The sequence below is a fragment of the Phoca vitulina genome, unplaced genomic scaffold (genome assembly GCF_004348235.1).
Source record: "Phoca vitulina isolate PV1807 unplaced genomic scaffold, GSC_HSeal_1.0 scaffold13, whole genome shotgun sequence".
Taxonomy (NCBI): domain Eukaryota; kingdom Metazoa; phylum Chordata; class Mammalia; order Carnivora; family Phocidae; genus Phoca; species Phoca vitulina.
Genome location: NW_022589716.1, coordinates 4,155,005 through 4,173,786, shown reverse-complemented (window position 1 = coordinate 4,173,786; position 18,782 = coordinate 4,155,005). Strand labels below are relative to the sequence as shown.

Below are 18,782 nucleotides of genomic sequence, written 5' to 3'. Positions count from 1 at the left end.
GGAGTTTCAGTTTGGAAAAAACTAAAGATTGCTCAACCTGTGAAGAGACTTAATTCCAGCACACTGCGCTGTGAGTAGAATACAGGCTTATGAGGAGCCTTCTGGGGCCATCGAGAATGGCCTTCCCTTCTGTCCCCAGAGTATGACGGCAGGCTGAGTAATCAAATGACAACATCTCTAAAGCAGCCTTCTTCATGCTGATAAAACAAGGAAATCTTACGAAACACCAGGGAGGGGTTATAAAATCCAGAGCACTTTCAAAACAAGAGTGGTAAGAATGCTTGGCTAAGGACCAAAGTGGCCACTAAGCCCCGGACCCTAGGGAGCTCGGCCTGGATTTCTTGGAGGGCAGAAAGCAAGAACTGGGCCTCCCTAGGACTCAGGAAGGTTCACCAGCCAGGTGGAAGCCATGGGTGTGTACCTGGGGCATGTGCCTCCTTTCTCCTCCCCTAGAAGCACCAAATCCACAAGGAGAATGAACTCCGTGTATGTGTGTTTCTTTCTTTGAAAGCTCTACAGGGGGAAAATTTTTCACAAAATACATATGAGCATTTCCTTTAAACCATATTTCTGGTAAATTCTTATTCTAGTGTTTTTGTTGTTGTTTTGAATCCCTGCAGCAGGAGATAAACAAGTCTCCCTGGAGAGGCACGACCAGAGAATTCTCCCCGGGAGCAGATCTCTGGATCTAGCCATTCGCTAGACCAGAGCCAGACTTTCTGGCGGGGGGGGGGGGGGGGGGGGGGTGCCACCAAATGGCATCTTGGATTACTGCTGAAGAACTCTAACCGTACCAAACCAGACTAGAAAATATACTTTAATTTTACATGTACAAATGTTGCCTCAAATTTATAACAGATAAGAAAAATATATACAAACTGCGGCTTAAAAGGAAAAGCAAAAAAGCCAAACACCCCGCATTTGCGTTGATGTGCAAATCATCCCAGGAAGCCGACTTTCTGTCTCTTGGGCCCCAGGCTTTCCTCCTTGTGTAGGACGCTCTGCAGGGAGGCGTGCAGCACCTTGCCCACTCGCTTGCCGGTCTGCAGGACAGAAGAAAGCACACACCCGCTCGTGAGGCGCACACACTCGGACCAGGGACGCCTCCCTCCCTGCCTGCTAGCATTCGGAACTGCACACTTCCCTCTGCCTTACAGGGCTTTTACTTAGTGAAACAAATCAATATGAAAACAAACCCCCAACCACAACAACAGAGCAGTTACACTCTGGAAAAATCTCCATACTAAGAACAAAAACAAAGAACCCCCCACCCCCCCACCCGCGCCAACCCCCAGGCAGCCAGCAGGAAGCGGGAAGGCAACCTCGGCCATTAGCCTCGCGCTTAGCACTCCCGCTGCCATGACAACAAGCAGCAAAACTGTCAACCAAGCCTGCTCCCGGTGACTGCCAAGTCCCACTGTACTGTGGTGAGGATGCAGAGGGAGGCCACAGGGACTCGGAGTCTGGCTAATGAAGGAACAGATGGTTCTGGGGACACGTCTGAACAAGCAGTTTCTCTTTCACCTGCCACCAAATCTCTCCGCAGAGCGGCTCAGATGGGCCCGAGCTGAGCCCTGCACGGGGTCTCGGCCATTGCTGCTACGCAGAGATGCTAAAGGCAGGGAACGCTGGAAGGAGACGCATCAGGAGGTCACACAACCCACCGAGTTCCTAATTAGCCCCTACGCAGAAGCCACATGGGGACCCCTCAGAAAACCACTCATACACAAAAATCTCTATGAAACTGTGATTGTGTCTGAGCTCACGCATCATTTTAAAACTCTGAGGAACCCACCACCAGCCTCCCCCCTCATTGAGTCGGCCGTGTTCCCAGAGCAGTTTTAACCCCACCGTGCCACGGTAGCACTCTCAGCAACGACAGGGAGCCAGACGCCTGGGCCTAGACCCCCAGCCCAATCCTCCCAGTTCCAGGGACCTTCTGCCCTGGCCTCTCACTGTAACACAGGATGGGACTCCAAGGATTACTGGAAACTTATACGCAAAGATCTCAGTCTAAAAGTGGGAAGTGATCAACTGTATGAAATGCTAAGTCAGGGCTCAGGTCCAAAGTGACCGTGGAAAGATTTTTACCAAAACATGAGACAAAGAGAAAATGTCAGTCAATCAGACAGGGGTACTGACCGTCCATATAAATGAAAGCGGGGAGCGAGGATAAGCGGGGAGGGGACAGGCAGGACACCGGGACTTGGGAGGTTGGAATGTGAATGGCAGAGGTTGGGACGGCGGCCCATACAGCTACCCCGATGTTCTACATGTCACGGCAGGCACTTCCGGATGGCTGCATCCCTGGGTGAGACCAGAGCAGTGAGATGGGGCCTCGGGCCACAGTACCCCCCCCAGCAGGGTCTGCAGACCGCATTCGCCGCGCCCCAGAGGAGGATGCAGGGTGGCTCACCAGCAGGAGCTCTGGCGGCCACAGCACACCTGTGTATAAGGTGAAAATAGCCCAGTGTGGCTGCAGGGGGCGGCGGGAAGGCTCTGGAAACACACTGTCTGGGTTTGAATCCTAGCGCCAGCATTTATGAGCTGGGAAGCCCGTAGGCGAGTGACTTTATCTACTACACGTCTCCATTTCCACGTCTATAAAACGAAGGACAACAACAGTAGCTGCCTCACAGGATGGCTGAGGACTAAAGGACATAATAAATTTAAAGCACTAAAAAACAGGGTGCCGGACACACAGTAAGCACACAATAAATTTTCACTATTACTTATTACTTTTGTTGTTTTACATACTGGAATTCTCATAAAATTCTCCAGGGGGTGGAAAAAGAGTTCCTTCTAAGACAAGCCAGTTGTCTAGAGAGGCCTCTGGCAGCACTTATAAAGTATTTTAAGTGTTTTGTTTAAATAAAAAAAACTAGAAACTAGCCAATTAACCAACCGGCCGTGAAGAATACCTGCTGCCACGCAGGGCTGGACACCTGAGCTCAGGGCGCCGAAGAGAACGCGCGGAGGAGGGCTGACGTCTGCTGAGCACTCGGGGTAGGCCCCCACTGTGCCTCTACCTTTACTCACTCCCTTCAAAGGACAGGAAGTGGTCAGGCAGGAACCCAGTTCCCTCACCAGATCGCAAAAGCCTGGGCTTTTGGAGTTACAAGCGATTCCACGTAATCAGTCCAACACTTTCATCCAGAGACATGGAAATGTGGGATCAGAGAGGGAGAGGACGAGGAACAGTGACTGACAGGGTCCTTACCTCCCAGGCCAGAGCCCCTATCGCCTCCACCCTTGGCTAGGTCAGCAGACAACCAGCTCACACTCTGGGGTCAAAGGTGCAAAGGGAGAATTCCCATGGCGGGACCGAGGGGGCAAGAGGCAGCAAACGCTCCCTGTCAGGTGCCTGCACCTGCCTCAGGCTGGAGCCTCACCTCCATCATCTCAAAGATGCTCTCTGGGTCCAGGCTGCCCTTCCCCACTTTCCTCATGCACGTCACGACTCCGGTGCTGGTCACGGACACCAGCAAGCTGGCCAAGGAGCAGGCCTCCTCCTGAAGAGTAGCATCCACGACATGCCGATAGCCAATCTGCAAAGTCAGGGCAGCAGAGTTCACGTGAGGGTAACACACATCCCAGATCCCCACCCTTGATAGCCTCGTGGAGGAAGTATCTACACCAGCGAAGAACCCACACTCCCCATTCAAGATCTTATTTTAGATTCTGCTCACGTGGAAAACACCAGAAGCAATGTTCAACAATTCTATCACAGGCCACTATGGAAGCAGAATTACAAAAGCACGAGAAGAAATACGGGGTGGGGGTGGGGCTAGAGCCATAATTCAGAGACCCTCCAAGTCAGAGGCCACCAAGAGTCTCCAACAGAGGGGCGCGGGGAGAAACTGACACGTGAAGCCACGTGGATGTTTCACTGATGACAAAGATGAATCAAAAGGGTGCAAGCGAAGAGACACGCTCAAGAATGAGTCAAGTGCAGGTGGCTTTGGTCAGTCCCAATGCTTCACCATACCCCAGGCTCGTGAAGTGATTTCAGGGGAATTAAACCTGACCCACTCGGTCCTATTTCTATATGAATCCTGTGTGGACTCAGGGACAGGCCTTGGTGCACAGCCTTGGGCAGTGCCAGGGACATGACAGCACCGGCCGGAGGTGAGGCTCATCAGGCCTCTGTGCTCGTGTAAAAACCACACTTAACATAACAGATCCCCAGATCCTGCTCTAACCCCTCATTTCATAGACGTGCACACAGGGTGTTTGAGTGAGATGCCTGGTACGGAGGAGCTTAACAAACTCGAGCTACTATTACCACGAACCCACGTGTGCATTCCTGGGACTCCATCGTATCTTCCAATTAAAAAAAAAAAAAAAAAAAAGGAGCTGCTCACATACTGGTTTCTAATATAAACCAAATTACTGGATTTGGATTAACGCTACTTACACGTGGTTTGTGCAACTGTAACTTCTCAACCTATTAAGTAATCTTAATGGACTGGGGCTGAAGGGGGCCCACGGCAAATTCAAAAACCATCAGATAAAAGCACATACCTTGCACAGGGTGACAATGCAGGGGACGTTCTCCACACTCAGCCGGATGCAGTCATAAGGGTCATCTGAGAGTTCAATGTCCTTGGACCCCTCTTCATCCTCTAGAACACGAACTCTCGGTATCCTAGAAGCAAAAGCACAGTTAAAATTCCCACTTACTGTGAGGAAGAAAGAGAAATTCTTTTCCTTGAGATTGAGAATACGAGTCAGAATTCCTGTGTCTCACAAGATAAAGTCACACTCCACCTGTACTTTATCATCCTCATCCCTACCATCTGTCAAAAGTGCACCGGCAACACTGCAGAGCAGTGAAGTAAGGAGGTCTCTTTAAAAATGATACTTGGTCAGTCATTAGGCATCTGCCTTCAGCTTGGATCACGATCCTGGGGTGCTGGGATCGAGCCCCGCATCGGGCCCCCTGCTCCGCGGGCAGCCTGCTTCTCCCTCTCCCACTCCCCCTGCTTGTGTTCCCTCTCTCGCTGTGTCCCTCTCTGTCAAATAAATAAATAAAATCTTCAAAAAAAAATAAAAATAAAAATGATGCTTGGTCAATCAGATATGCACATGGGGAAAAAAAAGAATCTTGATCTCTACCTCATACCATATACAAAAATCCATATCAAATGGACTACAGAGATAGAGGAGAAAGATAAAACAATAAAGCTTTTATTTCTTTAATATAAAGATTTTATTTATTTGAGAGAGAGAGAGAGAGAGAGCACGAGCAGGGTGAGGGGCAGAGGGAGAAGTAGACTTCCCACTGAGCAGGGAGCCCGATGTGGGGCTCAGTCCAGGGACTCCGGGATCATGACCTGAACTGAAGGCAGATGCTTAACCAGCTGAGCCATCCAGGCATCCAATAAAGCTTTTAGAAGAAAAACTAAGGGACGCCTGGGTGGCTCAGTCGGTTAAGCATCTGCCTTTGGTTCAGGTCATGATCCCAAAGTCCTGGGATCGAGTCCTGGGTTGGGCTCCCTGCTCAGTGGGGAGTCTGCCTGTCCCTCTCCCACTGCCCCTCCCTGCTTCTTGTATGTGCTCTCTCTCTCTCAAACAAATAAATAAAATCTTAAAAAAAAAAAAGAAAAACTAAAAACATCTTCATGACCTTGGAGTAAACAAAGATTTCTTGAACAGACCACAAAAAGGGCTTGCCATAAAGGGAGCAAAAACAATAGATTGAACTGTGTTGAGGATTATGAAGAATTATAAAATCTACTGCACAGATTTTTTATATGGTGCCATTTGTGAACAAAGCAAAGAATCTTAACCTAAAAGTGAATCCCTTCATGCTAAAATTACACAGGGGATGAGGGACTTGTTAGTGAATGCAGTGAGTTATTACATCAGATTCTTTTTGGTCTTTATCTTGTTACTTTCAGGCAGAAATTCACTTGTTAATCAGAAACTTTTCTTTGACATTTGAAGCCTTTTTATCCAAGATAGTCTGATTTTGGAAAATTATGTGTGCCTATGGAATACACTATAATAAAATAATACCATATATTTGGATAATTCTCTAAAGTTTACTGGGATACTTTCACGTTTATTTCATTGGAAAAAAAAAAAAAGCAATGAAATAGAGTTGAACATTTTAATTGCCTGTTACTCAGTATGTTCCCCAAAAGTCAAAAAAGACAAATGAAACTATGGCCAATGTTGTACTCATTTCCCCACCCTTCGAGTCTAACGCACTATCTGCCACAGGGAGGGACTCATTTATTGAATGAGATTTAATTACTCGTTCAAGGTCACAGCACTAACGACCACTGGAGCAAAGACTGGATGCAGGCCTTCCGGCCCCCACAGCAGCACTGGCTTCGCATTACTGCTAGCGTAACCGCACCTGCCTACACGAGGGCAGAGAAACTAGAAAACCAGACAAGAATGTACGTGTGTTTGTATTTTCTCTGAAACCACCAAGCTTTCCACTTTCGACATGTTGGCAGGTAAACAGATGCCAAAGATAAAGCATGGGAAGCCAAAGAAGGCAAGTGGTGAGAAGTCCCTGCCCATGAATATTATCAAGGCGTCCATCTGCTCCATATTTAGATACACATTTGTCAAAATTAACATATTTAGACCCATGTTAAGTGAAGAACAGGATCTGAACGGTATTAGAAAGTGCTGCTGAAGGCTGATGAGAAAGCCTGAGGGCAAAGAGAACATTAAGAGCTAAGGTTTCTTTACTCTGGAAAGAGCTATTTAAGCTAGTAGAGAAGCTCCCAAAGGGGGCAGGTCTCCAGTGTGGTCTAAAGGGATAAACCTGACCTGTGTAATTTCACTGGCCAGGGCCTCAGAACACAAGCTGCACTTACTGTTTTTCATCTTGATTAAATGGATATTAGAAATGAAATGATCTTCCCATGTCAGGCTGATGTTCTATACTTTCAGAAGAGCATAATCACCACTAGGCAGAATAAAACATTTTCCTCTGTACGATGTTTCAAAAAAATATTTTTTAAAAAGATTTTATTTATTTATTTGACAGAGAGAGAGACAGCAAGAGAGGGAACACAAGCAGGGGGAGTGGAAGGGAAGAAGCAGGCTTCCCGCTGAGCAGGGAGCCTGACGCGGGGCTCGATCCCAGGACCCTGGGATCATGACCTGAGCTGAAGGCAGACGCTTAATGACTGAGCCACCCAGGCCCCGAATGTTTCAAAATTTTAAAAGAATCTACGAACTTCTGTTTGTCAAAAGACATCATTTAGGGACTCAAGTAGCCAATAAACACACGAAAAGGTATTCAACTTAAATATTCATCAAGGAAATGCAAATTAAAACTACAATATGATACCAAGACACATGCCAGAACAGCAGATAGTAAAAAAAACAACGAATTGGCAAAGGTGTGAAGCAACCCAGAACGCTTACACAATGCTGGCGAGAGTACCAACTAGTAAAAGCACTTTAGAAAACTGTTTTACAGTATCTACTAAAACCAAACATAGTCGTGCCTTAGATGATCCAAAATTTTCACCTGTACCCAACAGAAGTGGGTAAATATGTGCAAGAAAAAGACAAAAATGTTCATGTTTGGAATAGCCCAAACCTGGAAACTACCCAGATGCTCATCAACAGTAGAATGGATAAATAAACTGTGACAAGTCACACAAGGGGCCACCACGCAGCAGAGAGCAAACAATGACTACAGGCCACAATACAGATGTCTCGAAACATAATGCTCAGTGAATGAAGCAGACACAAAAGAGAACACACTGTGTGATTTCACTTCTATCAAGTACAAAACCGGTCTACTGTTGTAGGACAACGGTTATCCTCAGTGGCTGAAGTGATCGCATGGGGTAGAGGATGAGAGGGCTTCTGGGGACAGCTGGCAACATTCTGTTTCTTGAGCTGGGTGTCGGAAACACATTTAACCCATAGAGTCCATCCATCCCCATGTGGGGTGGAGGAGCCAGGAAGGAAGAGGTGGTCCATTCAGCTACGTAATGGAAACAGATTTGGTGCTTTGCCCTGTTCCTCTAACAAAAGCCCTCTATGATTCCATCCCTGCTGGCTGTCCCTACACAAGGGCCACATCCACAGCAGATGAGCTGCAGCTGGGGAATGTCTGCAGGAACCAAGGGGTCCTGCTCGGGTCTGCCCTGGCTCAAAGTCTCCATGTCAGGGGCACCCAAGGTGTAAGTACTTTTTTTCCCCCAAGTGTAAGTATTAAGTAACATCCGATTTGAGCCAGTCAGGTAACCAGTTTGAATTTTGATTGGTATGTTAAAAAATAAGCCTGTGCAAACACACACACACACACACATTTATCTTCCCAAAACTCTGGCCACAACCTGGTTCAGCTGAAGGGCTAGAGAATGGCCTCTTTCCTTCTAAAGGACACAGACTCCACAAAAGGTCTTTCCAGGGTGCCTGGGTGGCTCAGTAGGTTGGGCGTCTGCCTTCAGCTTGGGTAATGATCTCAGGGTCCTGGGATCAAGTCCCGCATGGGGCTCCCTGCTCAGCCGGGAGCCTGCTTCTCCTTCTGCCTGCCGCTCCCCTTGCTTGGTGCTCTCTCACTCTCTTTAATAAATAGATAAAATCTTCAAAAAAAAAAAGAGGTCTTTCCATGTACCAGAGGGGCCTGATGCCTCACACAGTCCACATTCCTTGCTACCTGTAGGGCTGTTCTTATTCTGGGGACGAGACTATGGCTATGCCCACGACAGATGTCCTGCCCAACCTGAGCAGCTGGGTTTCACCAAGCTGATGTACAGTTTGCCCAACACGTCCCCCATAGCCAAACAGCCTTGTCTGGTTCTACTCTCTCTTTTTGCCCTGGTGCCCATGGAAACCAGCTGGCAGATGGGTAGTTATTTCTGAAGCTCAAGGTACGACAGATGGCGACTTCCTTTCTTCTCCAAGAGAGCCCCAGCACAGGCTGCTACAATGGCATTGGTCCTCGGGCCCCACCGTGGCCACCAGTCCCGGGCCGACCTCTTGACCGATCTCAGCCAGGAGTCCAGTGGCACAGCTCGGGCTGGGGCACTCTACAGCTTTCATTCTCAGCAAATATTCCATCCTGCAATGTCTGACTGAAATTTATTTAACTTTTTGTTTTCTTCTGAATTACACAGGTAGTCTAAATTCACCATAGAAAACCTCTAACATACAAACGTTAAGTAGCCGATAAGAGGAGCACTGGAAAATAATCACAAAGCCCCTTTTGGGATATACCTATCTACCTACCTACCTACCTACCTACCTCCAGACATATTCACAATACAAGAGTTACCAAAAGTAAAATACAACAAAACAAACGAGATGAGAGAACTGTGTGTAGTGCCTGGTTTTCTGTATTAACAAACCTCTAAATAGGCTGCTGTGCAGACTGCAAGCCCCTGTGTTGGGACACTCAGGTTGTTCCCAATGTCCCACCATTACAAAGAAGCCGTGACGAACATCCTAGAATAATACCCTTGCTCATTTATCCAATGAATTCCTTAGCCTATATCCCTAGAAGTCTCTAACCCTCATGTTCTATACCTCAGGATCCCCCATTCCCTTAATGTAAGTTCTCATTGCATGAACATCCCCACCCACATGCTTATTTTCAAATGTTGCAAACTTTCCTGCAAGAACCTGGTACATGGAAGGGGGGAAGGCTGTGTGATCAGTCAGAGGGAATACCAGCTCCAAGAGGGCTTGGTGCTGTGTCCCTTGCTACACAGCTGGCTGGGAAGCTGAACCACAGTGGAAGAACCATTTCCCGCCCTTGAACCCAAGAGCAGGCTGCCACCCTGCTTTTAGAACATTCCTGTGTCCAGTCAAGGAATATGTGAGCACCTACTATGTGCCAGGCATTGCTCACAGCGCTGGGGATAGAGCAGAGTACACGACAGGCCAAACCCATGCTCCCGAGCAGCTGTATCCAGTTACAGTATTTGGACAGCTGACCTGCGGTTGCTTTCCACTCTTTTTGCTCCTCTCTGGTTTTCTGGTATTTTTCTACATGGGACGTGGTTACTTACGAAAATAACAACATAAAGAAGAAATACAGAAATATATGCATATATTGCGTTTTACCTTGTGAAATCTGGAGCTTACCATGAAGTGCCACCGTGTTTAATGCTAAAGCCCCTTGTCACCCTCCCCTGTCAGCTTTGGTAGAAATGTCCCCAGCGTCCCATCACAAGTGTCTGCTCAGGCTCTGCGCAGGCCCCGGGGCTGTTTCCAGGAAGACTCACCTGGTGTTGAAGAGAGCAGCTTTCACAGCAAGGCAGACGGTGTCAAACAAGTTCCCACCGCATTCCAGCAGCTAAGGGAGAGGCAGGCAGCGGGGTGGGGAGGAAAAGCAACCGTCATTTCTTGCTCCAAGTACCATCCCAGTTAAAGGACACTGGTTCCCATGAAATGCTATTTACAAGATAAAGAGAAGAACGTGTGGATGCTCTCCTGGCTGACACTGGTGCGTTCACCCTCATTGCAAGAGGCACCTTGGAGGCTGTGCTGGCCTGGGCCCCGCAGGTGAGGTCACCGCTGGCCCTGGCTGTGGGGCCACCACTCAGCCTCTGGCTTGTGGTGGGTCTCCTCTACCTGGCCCCCCAGCCAGTTGGGTCTGCACTCAGGGAGGACATGATCACCTTTATTTCGTCCCAGCGGTTCCCGAGCGTGACTCTCCTCTGTGCTGACATAAACCCGGCCTCCAAACAGGTAAATCACGGTGGCCACTGACGCTGCAGCTGCCACCAGGTTCACGGTTATTAGCGTGGTGACCTCCTGTATGTAATCCCCAATGTACAGCTGCTGCTCAGACATGGAACAGACGCTCCGCGCTGCGCATTCAGTGCCATAAAAACGAAATTCTTGCCCAAGAGCAAAAGCATTGACTGCGCTTAAGTGTGCTCATTCAGCCGGGAAGGTCAGAGCACAGGATTAAGTGGATGGTGACACATCCTTCTGTCCTCATTTCAGTGATGCCCTCCTGGCCTGTGTTACCACCCGGCTTTGTAATTGCAGCTCACTGGCCTAGTGAGGACTAGTTCTCCTCCGTGTGCTTCAGACCCAGACCGCCGCCCAGCAAAGAGCTCCAGCTGGACTCGACTCAGACCGTCTGCGAGGACTCCTGTCTTCACCAGTCAGCTGGGGGCTACTTTCCAGGGTGCCTGGGTGGCTCAGTAGGTTGGGCGTCTGCCTTCGGCTCGGGTAATGATCTCAGGGTCCTGGGATCAAGTCCCGCACGGGGCTCCCTGCTCAGCCGGGAGCCTGCTTCTCCTTCTGCCTGCCGCTCCCCCTGCTTGGTGCTCTCTCACTCTCTCTAATAAATAGATAAAATCTTAAAAAAAAAAAAAAGAGTTGCTAGACGTCCCACACCTCCTGTTCTCTCCCAGCTTGTCTGGACCTGTTCGCACACCTGCTCAGGCTGCTTTGGGTGTCCATACCGCACCCTGTGTCCCAACAGGCTGAATGAGCTCATACTCGTAAAGCCCTCCGCAGTGTGTCCAGCACACAGTAAGCATTAGCTAAGTGCTTTTACAGAATACTGGTTTGCGCCTTCATTTCCCTGTTGCCGTCCTCCCAGACAGAGGGTGAGTGCTGCGCGTCCTCCATGTGCGTCGCTGACAGCTGCGCTCTCTAACCCTGGCTATGCATCACAACCACCTGGGGAGCTTATGCAACGTGCAGGGTGACATCACGGCGTGTGCGTTTTACTCCAGGCTTGAGGCGGTCCTGACGATCAGCCAGGGTTGAAGACCACCGTCTCCCACTCTGATATCCCAGTGTCTGCCTCATGCAAAGAAGGTGCTAGTGAAATGCTGACATCCGCTGTAGCGGCGGTGGGGTCTCCCCGCTGGAAGGGACCCTGGAGAGCACGTCACCCACCCTTCCTTGGCAGCTGGGGACACAGAAGCCCTCCCACTCGTGACACGGTGGCCTGCCACAAACTTTGATTTTCAACATTCTGGCTTATCAGCAAGAGAGGAAATCAAGAGGGCAGAATGCTAAACCCGATCTGCCCATGGGCCCCCCAAAGGGCAGGTACCAGCCTGCCTGCCTTCCTCCCTGGGGTGCAAAGGATGAGCCCACTCCAGGCCTCAGGTCTGCTTGCTCGGGCTCCTCACGGTGCGCCCCACAATGGGGTGACCCAGGTCGGGCAGTGTGGGTCTGACACTCTCCTCTGCCACTTGCTGGCCATGTGTCCTCTGAGCATCAGGTTCCCCCTCAGTAAAGCAAAGCCCTGCTTCTCTATAGGATGACTGCAAGGATTAAATGAGATCACATCCTTACCATTCCCGGCACATAACAGGGGCTCGAAGACCCTAGCTTCCTCTCCTGCTGCTAAGCAGGCACAGCCTAGTAAGAATCTTTCTGCTAAACACAGTGGTACGGCCAGGAGGCAGGGGACAATGGGTGCGATATGGACACCCAAAGCAGCCCGAGCGGGTGTGTGAACAGGTCCAGACAAGCTGGGAGAGAACAGGAGGTGTGGGACGTCTAGCATTACAGAGAGTCTGGGCTGTGGTCCTGGAGCAGAACACAGGTGAAAGTCCCTCCTATAACAGAGGTGCGGAAGGAGCAGAACTGGAGAAGAGGAGGATACACACGGTCATAAACACACCTTTTCCTGTCAGGTGCACAGATTCTAGAATGTTCTTTTAGGGGAGCAGCACAACTTCTTCTGTTGGCCTTCTGGGGATGAGGGGTTTCTTTTCATAAGGCAAACCTCCAAAACATACTGCTAGGAAGCACAAGGAGAAAACATGTCTCCCCACAAAACACCTGCTCCCCCTGGACTTCCCCTCACCAACCTCTCAGACCCCCGGGCTCCGTGCCTCCTGGCGCCACACACACAGCCAGCTGCCAGGTGCTGCGGTCACTCCCCCACTCTCTGTCCTCCCAACGCCCAGTGCCACGGACCATGCGCCAGTCCCTCATCACGACTCCCGGGGTCACCACAAGACAGCTTTGTGACCCATCTGTCCACCAAAGGTCGCCTGCACGCTGTCATACCTAACAGGTATCCCACTTGGAGTAAAAACCATGCCATTAAAGAAGCAAGAAGAGCAAAGAAGGGTGACATTTCCAGGAAGTTACATTTCTACTCTCATAAGATAACCCAACTGAGGTAAAAAATAACACTGGAAATAGGGGGGTCATCTGACTGGAATAGTAAATGCACCTACAGTAAAAGCATGAAAACAGGGAAAGTTGCCCAGTGACTGTTTGAAAGATGGGCTCTGCTTAAGGACTATCCAAACCAGTTGGTAAAAATAAACTGAGATTCACTCATCTTTTTAATTCCAGTGACAAGACTGGATTTCCACCACCTTGCTTCAAACATGGATTCAATGTATTCAGTATATTTTTAGATGTAAGATAAAAACTTACTCCCCAAACGAAAGCCGACCCCCTACCTTGCATGCACCAAGCACATGCCCATCAAGGCTGAACGCAAACACTGGCTTTCACAGAACTGGAACACCTCCACAGACACGAATTATGTGAATGACAAAAATGGATCTACCTCATTAATAATATATAGTTTCAAAAACTGCTTTCCTAATTCATTAAAAACTTTTTTAAAAAAAAGATGTTATTTATTCATTTGAGAGAGACAGAGCACAAGCAGGGGGAGCGGCAGAGGCAGAGGGAAAAGCAGACTCCCCGCTGAGCAGGGGGGCCCGACGTGGGACTCGATCCCAGGACCCTGGGATCACGACCTGAGCTGAAGGCAGATGCTTAACAGACGAGCATTAAAAACTTTTCTGAGGGGGCACCTGGGTGGCTCAGTTGGTTAAGCGTCTGCCTTTGGCTCCGGTCATGATCTCAGGGTCCTGGGATCGAGTCCTGCGCCGGGCCCCCCTGCTCAGCAGGGAGTCTGCTTTTCCCTCTCCCTCTCCCCCCTGCTCCTGCTCTCACTCATGTTCTCTCTCTCAAAAACAAAACAAACAAAAAAAACCCCAACTTTTCTGAGGATGACATTTCAAAAGCTCATGTCTTATTTCCAAAACAAATAGAGCCTTGAGAAAAAATATTAGAGAAGAAATCCAAATGCAAGGAGTTTTAAAAGGGAAGGTCTGCAGATGACAGGGACGCAGTGTACCACTGAGACTCCTGCTTACCACGTATCCTCTGCCCATGGAAGGAGGGCGCTGGTTCTCAACTGAGACAATGTCCCAGTAGTCATCCGTTTTGCAAAAGCCTTCGCTGAGAGAACAGGCCTCTTGACTAATCCAAAAGTGCATCAGGACCCCTCCCTGGAACAGCCTCCTACAAAACCACAAGTATGCACAAATATGGACGAGAAACAAAGCAGGATCACCAAAGGACAAGTGCAATGCACCACAACGCTCGTGTCTTCAGCTTTTTTGGAGGTAAGGAAAAGACAGAATGTTCTTCAGATACAGGGTGGAACCTTACAGTTCGCACCACGGGGCTGTAACTCCCCAGGCAGCTATGAAGCTGCCTCTTATTCAGCAAGGACTGGAGGCTGCCCTTCCCTCCTCCTCAAAACCAGGACCTGCAAAATTACCTGCTTGGTCGGAATTGCACTAAAAGGTACATCCCACTTACCGGAGATGAGGAAAAGCAAATGGACTTTATAATTGCATTATTTCTACCCATTAGCGTCAGCATGCAGAACAACCCGAACCTGCCAGACAATGATCACCGCTGCTATCTTCTGGCTAGTTGTGCTCCATCCATTACCAAATTAATTTAAAAGTATCCAGAAAGTCCTACTCTGTTTCATGCAGGATCAACACCTAGAGACAGCCAGGCTGTTCCTCATCAGGAGGTTCACTCTCAGGCCACAAAATCTGCTCTATCTTTAGATTCATGAACGAATTTGTTTGATCAACAGCTTAGCCTTGTGACCTCAATCTGAAGTGGAAGATGTAGTCACTCATTTCAAGGTTCCTAAAATTTAACTAAAAAGAATAAAATAGACCCCACAAGAGCCTCTCCCTACATGAACAAGCAAGTGGCAAAATGAGTGATGCCTATATGAGCAGTTACTGTCCAGCACCCAGAAGCAGGCCGTGGAGCCTCGGGCCGGGGCGGGGGGGCAGGGGGGAGAAGACACCAGGCAGGAAATGGGAGACTGGATGAGAGAGGCTCCTGGAGGAGCAGAATCAGAGGCAGGGTCTCAGGGTCCTCCTCTGGGAAGCGAGGGACACAAAGCAGGTGGGCTACAGGGTGCTTTCAAGGGAGGATGTCTTAGTGCGATCAAGAGCAAGCACTGGCCTTAAAGAGATGCGGCTTTGAGGCCCAACCCCACTCCTCACAAGCTGAGACCTCTTGGGCTAGTCGCTGTACCTCTCCAAGCCTTAGTTCCCTCACCTGTAAATGGGGAAGACAGCAGTGTCTGCTTGCAAGAGCCCTATATGGGCCTACATGAAAATGTATATAAGAAGCTCGCTCCCGGGGCACCTAGGTGACGTCCAACTCTTGGTTTTGGCTCAGGTTATGACCTCAGGGTCGTGAGATCGGGCCCCGCATTACACTCCATGCTAAGCATGGAGTGTGCCTCAGTTTCTCTCTCCTTCTCTCTCTCTCCTTCTCCCTCTGCCCCTCCATCCCCGTGTGCTCACTCTCTAATAAATAAATAAATCTTTAAAAAAAAAAAAAAAAAGCTCATCCTCATTCCACTTAGAAGAATACGCCAACTTGCCTAACTTCTGCCCATCACCTCCGTCTGATACCACCTAGAGAGCATCTCGTTTTTTTTTCTCCTTCCCCGACAGGCCCAGTGGATAAGCTTAGGTGCTACCATGATAGGACTGTTCTGTGATTTTTTTTTTTAAAGATTTTATTCATTTATTTGAGAGAGAAAGAATGAGAGGCAGAGAGCATGAGGTAGGAGGGTCAGAGGGAGAAGCAGACTCCCTGCTGAGCAGGGAGCCTGATGCGGGACTCGATCCTAGGACTCCGGGATCATGACCTGAGCCGAAGGCAGTCGTTTAACCAAGTGAGCCACTCAGGCGCCCTGTTCTGTGATTTTTACTGTAGGATGGTATTCTCTGTGTGCTATGACACATGTTGTATTTATTTCAAAAACTTATTACAGGACATCATGCTTTTTCCATCTAATCTCACCCTGGAAGTTGAAAGCATCCACTTGAAGAGGGAAAAAGCGCCGGGAGGAAAGTAGGCCAACTGGTCTCCAGCAGAGGCAGACGGTGTGGCCAGTACAGCAACGTGATACGTACCAGCACGTCCACATAGAGGATCCAACAATGCTCCCGGGGACTAATGCAGAGGGACTTGAGGTCGACGCTGCTCTTGTTGTTAAATATCCGGTAGAGGGTATTAGCAATCTCCGTGCCAAGGTCATCACCTCCTCGACCTTCAAATTCAGGGGTAGCATTGGCCGAACTACATGGAGAGGCAACAGAAAAGCTGAGTGAGTCTTTTCAAAAACAAAGAGCAAAGGCACAGGGCTTTGTTCCAGTCGCCCTGTGGAATGCTGAAAGGACCAGCGCTCTAAGGAAAGTTGCTGCAGTGGGAAAGATGGCACCCGCCCCGTTTCCAGCCTCCAGACGCGGGTGCAGGGAGCCAGACTGGCACCGCGCCCTGTTTGTCAGTGTGCGTGATGGGCGTCCCCCCGCCCCCCACTTCTAACAGAAGCCATCTTTATCCAAAGAGAAACAAGAGAACAGTAGTAAAATGAACCTTGGCCAGTAAACTCTCTGGAGAGTGGAAAACGCCCCTCGGGCAGGCCCAGGAAGCCAGGAGGCCTGGGGAGTCAAGCAGTCTGGTCAGAGGGGTCACATTACGGACACCATCCCGAGTTTCCACAGCCTTAGAATGCACCATGAAACTCTCAAAGCAGAAACCACAATGTAAGCACAGTGAGTGACCTTCCTGGAACGATTTAGAAGATCTGTATGACAGTTATGTCACAAAATTTAGCTTATCACTGAACAGCAGGAAAGGGAAAGGAGAGAGAAGGACTGGCGGCTGATTAAATATTAGATTATCCCTTTTACTTTATTTGCTATTTTTTCAAGAGAAAAACTTTTCCACTTTGGCCTCCTGAAACTTATGCCCAATTACCTCAATGAAGAAGGAACAGGCATCAACATTTGCTGCCCTAAGCATTACTCAAAAGTATTTAATGGGAAATTTCTGAGGGTTTTGGCTTAATAAAAACAAACCCTCAAAACATCTGTGAGATAAGTAAACATTCCAGTAATCATTTTACTGTAATGAACAGAGTCCAGAAAGGTAAGACACCAGCTGTTTCACAATGCTCTCTACAAAATCACATACTGAAGCTTTCTAGTCCACGCTCTCATCCATCTAGAAGGTACCAGCTCCATGCTAGGCACTGGAGGGACAGCCTGAGCAAGGCGGATGAAGGCCCCAAGTCAGCAATTTCACAAAGTCAGGGGCAACTTCATGATAGGGAGCAAACAGCAGGAGTGGGGCCGAGGAGGATGTCGACCAGTGCCGGGGGTCACAGGCGACCTCACACTGGAATGTGGGCAGAAGTCGGTCAGGCTGCAGACAGGCATGGGGATTCCAGGCAAAGCAAAACCCGTGTGAAGGCTCAAGGCTGTGCCCACCCCGTCTGTGTAATGCTAAAAGAAATCTCACCGGATACATTTAAATATCCCTTTTGTCTAGTCCATTCTAACATAGGCATAAGAATGACCCCTAAAATAATGAGAGTGTATCACTATACAGTAACTTTGCTTCCCTAATTATACAGTCTTCCCTGACCACTATGAGCCAGCAGAGCCCCAATTTAAAATCCCCAAGAGAAACTTCATCACTGCCACGGCAGCCTCGCTGTTCCCTCACTGCTTCGGCTGGACTCAGGCACTGAGCCATGAAAAGCAGCTCATTTATGGTGAAATAATCAAGTTCCCAAGGACCAACTTAATAATTCTGCACAGCCAGCAAAACAAAAACTGTTTCTAATTTACACACTAAGCAATCAATATTAAGATCCATCTTTTAAGTGTTTAAAAACACATCTATATAGATCTGAGTGGACAAATCCAGCCGGAGGTGCTTATGCTTAAAATGCGTACTTTTTCCTGACTACAGTGGGCCACAACCTCCTGGGGGGGATTAATTAATTACTCAGGGACTGATGCATGTACTCTTTTACAGCCCTAAGGGATGGCTTACAGACTTTCCCAGGTCTAACTGGCTAAATTAATCTACCCACAAAACCACACCCCACTGGGGTTTTTTTGGACACTGAGCTAATTTAAAGTGGGAATTTTTTCTATTCTAAAAGCTTTTTTTTTCTTTAAACACATTATTCTTTATAGCTGGTAGCCAGACGGAGAGGAAGGTTTAGAGGCTCATGAGACCACGGAAAACTCCTGCATCTGGATGGTGCCTGGGTCCTGGACTGACTCCGGGAGGAGGCTGGAAAAATGGAAGGAAATTGTTGGGGCGGGGGTTGGGGGTGGGGGCATAATACTTCTGGTAATGTGAGAAAAGCCAGAGACCCTCTCTAACAAAGGATGAAGAGTAGGGTTGGGGTAGAGAACGGAGGGTCCCCTTCTTATCACTAGGGGTGCTCCTAGCACAAGGACACTTCTTGGGAGAGGTGGGACAGAGATGCAGACCCAGAAAAGGGCCTCAGAGACCATGTCAGAGGACAAGGATGCCCATAGGGGTTGGCCAGGTAACTCGTGCTCTGAACAAAGAGCTACCAGTGATCCACAGGCAGTGATGGAGACTCTGACAGACTCGCTAGCCTGTCTAAAAGCATTTTAACTCACCTTTGAAAACAAACTCCGCTAGTGAAACAAAAATCTCACAGGTGGGCTCTGACCTAAGGGAGAACCCGG

At 48.8% G+C, this 18,782-nt stretch overlaps 1 protein-coding gene across 2 annotated transcripts in view; it reads right to left on the bottom strand.

The window, feature by feature from the left end:
• Positions 1–803: 803 nt before the first annotated feature.
• The window catches only part of EXOSC7 (exosome component 7), a 34,815-nt gene continuing 16,836 nt past the window's right edge, over positions 804–18,782 (bottom strand). For both annotated transcript variants that reach the window (XM_032412568.1, XM_032412569.1), the window contains exons 4-8: positions 16,179–16,344; positions 10,215–10,285; positions 4,525–4,648; positions 3,393–3,548; positions 804–1,043 (exon numbers count right to left, since the gene is read on the bottom strand). In XM_032412568.1, coding sequence (XP_032268459.1) covers positions 939–1,043; positions 3,393–3,548; positions 4,525–4,648; positions 10,215–10,285; positions 16,179–16,344 — 622 coding nt within the window. In that variant the 3' untranslated portion in view covers positions 804–938. The remainder of the gene's footprint in view (positions 1,044–3,392; positions 3,549–4,524; positions 4,649–10,214; positions 10,286–16,178; positions 16,345–18,782) is intronic.